We start from the raw sequence: 2,500 nt of genomic DNA on the forward strand, positions 1-2,500 counted from the left end.
CTCTCTCATCTCTCATCCCTCCACTCTTCCTTACCCCCTGCCCCATCCCTCCCCTTTCCCATTCCCTCTCCTCTCCCCCCCTCCTTCTCTCCTTTCCTCCCTTCCTTCTCTCCTCCTCTCCCTTCTCCCCTCCCCATGCTCCTCCACTCACATCCACCCCTCTTATCTCTTCTCTCCAGCCTTCTCTCGACTCTCTCGTTTTTCTTCTCCTCTCTTCTCCTCTTTCATTACCTCTCTCGTTTCTCCTTTTCGCCTCGTCCTGCATGCGAACTCTCGTTAATTGATACTCTTTCATCTCTGAGAATGTCTTATTTTCCAGACTCCATGTACGCGTGTCGTCAGGTCTCGAAATACCGTTTTCGAAATAGTTCATCCAGGAAATGTTTTTTGTCCCATAGAAGATTCGTTAAACTTTGGAATTAGCGAATAGTTTCTGGACTTGATGTGTTCGCTTTAGGAGAGAGAGGGCAAGGGACGGGCGGGGAAGGTACGGAAAGAACGGCAAGAGTGTATTCATTGAAATTGTATTCCTTTGTAGTAACCCTATTATCATGACTAAAACGAAGTCTTAACTGTGAATACCTTCAACATCAATGGCTTGTGGTAGCCTCTCACCATGTTTAGTCCCGGGGCCTCGTTAGAACCAGCGATGAATGTGCGTTTTGTGTAACAAACAAGCCACGGCCTATGCACCATTTATGGCCCTGTGGCTCTGGCACTATGGCCCTGTTGTGTGTATGTGTGGAGGGCCACTCTTCGCCATTCTCACTTCGTACGCACGCACCGTTGATTGACGGTTGTCTAATCTCTTGCTTTTATCGGGGAGAGCATCCTGCGAAAGCCCCAGTCCTGTTGGCTTGGGGGAGCTCCAGAGGCGTATAACACGGAGTGCCTTTGTAGCAGCCAGCAGTGCCCTGCGCGCGCGTGTGTGTGTATGAAGCATACCCGTGGTCCCGCGTCCAACTCGCCTGTGATTCCTCCCCTCGTTTTCTTATTTTATTCGTTTTGTTTTTGTGTTTTGGTGAGCGGTCTTCGTCGTCGGGTTCCGCTTGTGTTTTGTGGTGTTGTTTCGGGTGTTTGTGACGCGAGTGTCCTAACCCGAACGGTTTTTCTTCTGCCCAGGCTGTAGCCATCACAGGAAACCAACTCAGCGATAAAGCTGTCATGGTTTGGTAAGGAGAACGTCCACGAAGAGTGTCAGAGTGTTATTAATGTGGCTGTAGTCGAACCAGTAGACACCCACAGTGTTACAGTACGTCTAGGAGAGTGGATTGTGTGGAGTTGTGGTGGTCAGTGTATATAGAAAACGGATTGTGTTGCAAGAGGAAATCGTGTGGTGTGGAATGTACGTGTGAGGGAGTGCATCGGCGTCTTGTGATAGGGATTCCGTGTGACTTCGAGCGAAGTTTAGTGTCTTTCTTGAGATCGCAGAAGACCCTCAGGGGCGAAGAACGACCATCATGCCCATTACGAAAGTCAGCACGACCCTCATCGGAAGTGTAAGTTCTTCTGCAGGAGTGTCGTACCTGTTTTACAAAGTGTTCCTCCCGTCAAGTTCTTATCTGTTCCACGAAGTCCAAAGCTACACCTACTCCAGAACACACACGTATCGGAAACGTACATACATACATACTTACATTTTCTTTTCAACCACATTAATTTTCATTTTAATTCCATGCCATCACGGTCGATACTGACACGGAGCTCGATGGAAGTATATACAGAAACTGACACGTAGTCAAGCTATGGACTCGAACATACACACACACATACATGCATATATACATACATACTTGACTGTTATTGGTACAGATGGAGAAAGGTATTTCGTACTCACACCTGCTTCCATCCGGTGTACAGTCTCCAAGTCGAGGTGTAGGCGTCACCATTCAGGAATCGAACCGGAGGGTGTATGGTATCCGGGGAGGTTGTGTCGTTTTGGTTCGAGTGGCGTTGCATTTTTGTACGTTGGTGTAGTAATAGGAGGGAGCAATGAAAGATATTTCTTTCGTATAAGGGATAAGCATAAACAAGACCATCTTGTATGGTCTATAAGAAATTGTATTTTGAGTTAGTAGGAGCTGGATGGTGCACAACGAAAGATTACACGGATCGACGGTGTAGTACTGTTAGTCTAGCGGTCTGAGTTCGATTCCCGCCCAGGCCTAAAATAATTTTAGTATCGTTGCACAACGAACCGACACTAACTCTGATTGGCAAGTTTGTGTGTGTGTGTGTGTGTGTGTGTGTGTGTGTGTGTGTGTGTGTGTGTGTGTGTGTGTGTGAGGTCAAAGTGTTACCCATAGCTCTGAGCTCTCAACCGTGAGGGTAACAAATGTCGATTACGAGTCCACGTGATACGAGACCATCGTGATTCACACTATAAGGTACACAGAAGAAATAGTGGGAGCTGGAATGTTGGTGCACAACACATAAAACACCATAACATGCATGGACGTTTTGTGTGTGTGTGTGGATATGGCTGTGTAGGCGAAGAGCG

General features: G+C 47.4%; 1 protein-coding gene across 13 annotated transcripts in view; it reads left to right on the forward strand.

Annotated features, from left to right (window-relative positions):
* pnut (septin 7-like protein pnut) overlaps positions 1-2,500 on the forward strand; it is a 579,804-nt gene that overhangs the window by 353,271 nt on the left and 224,033 nt on the right. Inside the window, exons 1-2 of one of the 13 annotated variants that reach the window (XM_076190987.1) lie at positions 893-970; positions 1,123-1,499. The exons of the other annotated variants lie outside the window; for them this stretch is intronic. Coding sequence (XP_076047102.1) covers positions 1,461-1,499 — 39 coding nt within the window. The 5' untranslated portion in view covers positions 893-970; positions 1,123-1,460. Of the gene's footprint in view, positions 1-892; positions 971-1,122; positions 1,500-2,500 lie in introns of those variants that run through there. 13 annotated transcript variants of the gene reach the window in all.

Source organism: Oratosquilla oratoria, chromosome 9, assembly GCF_046742065.1.
Source record: "Oratosquilla oratoria isolate Oo_2021 chromosome 9, ASM4674206v1, whole genome shotgun sequence".
Lineage (NCBI taxonomy): Eukaryota > Metazoa > Arthropoda > Malacostraca > Stomatopoda > Squillidae > Oratosquilla > Oratosquilla oratoria.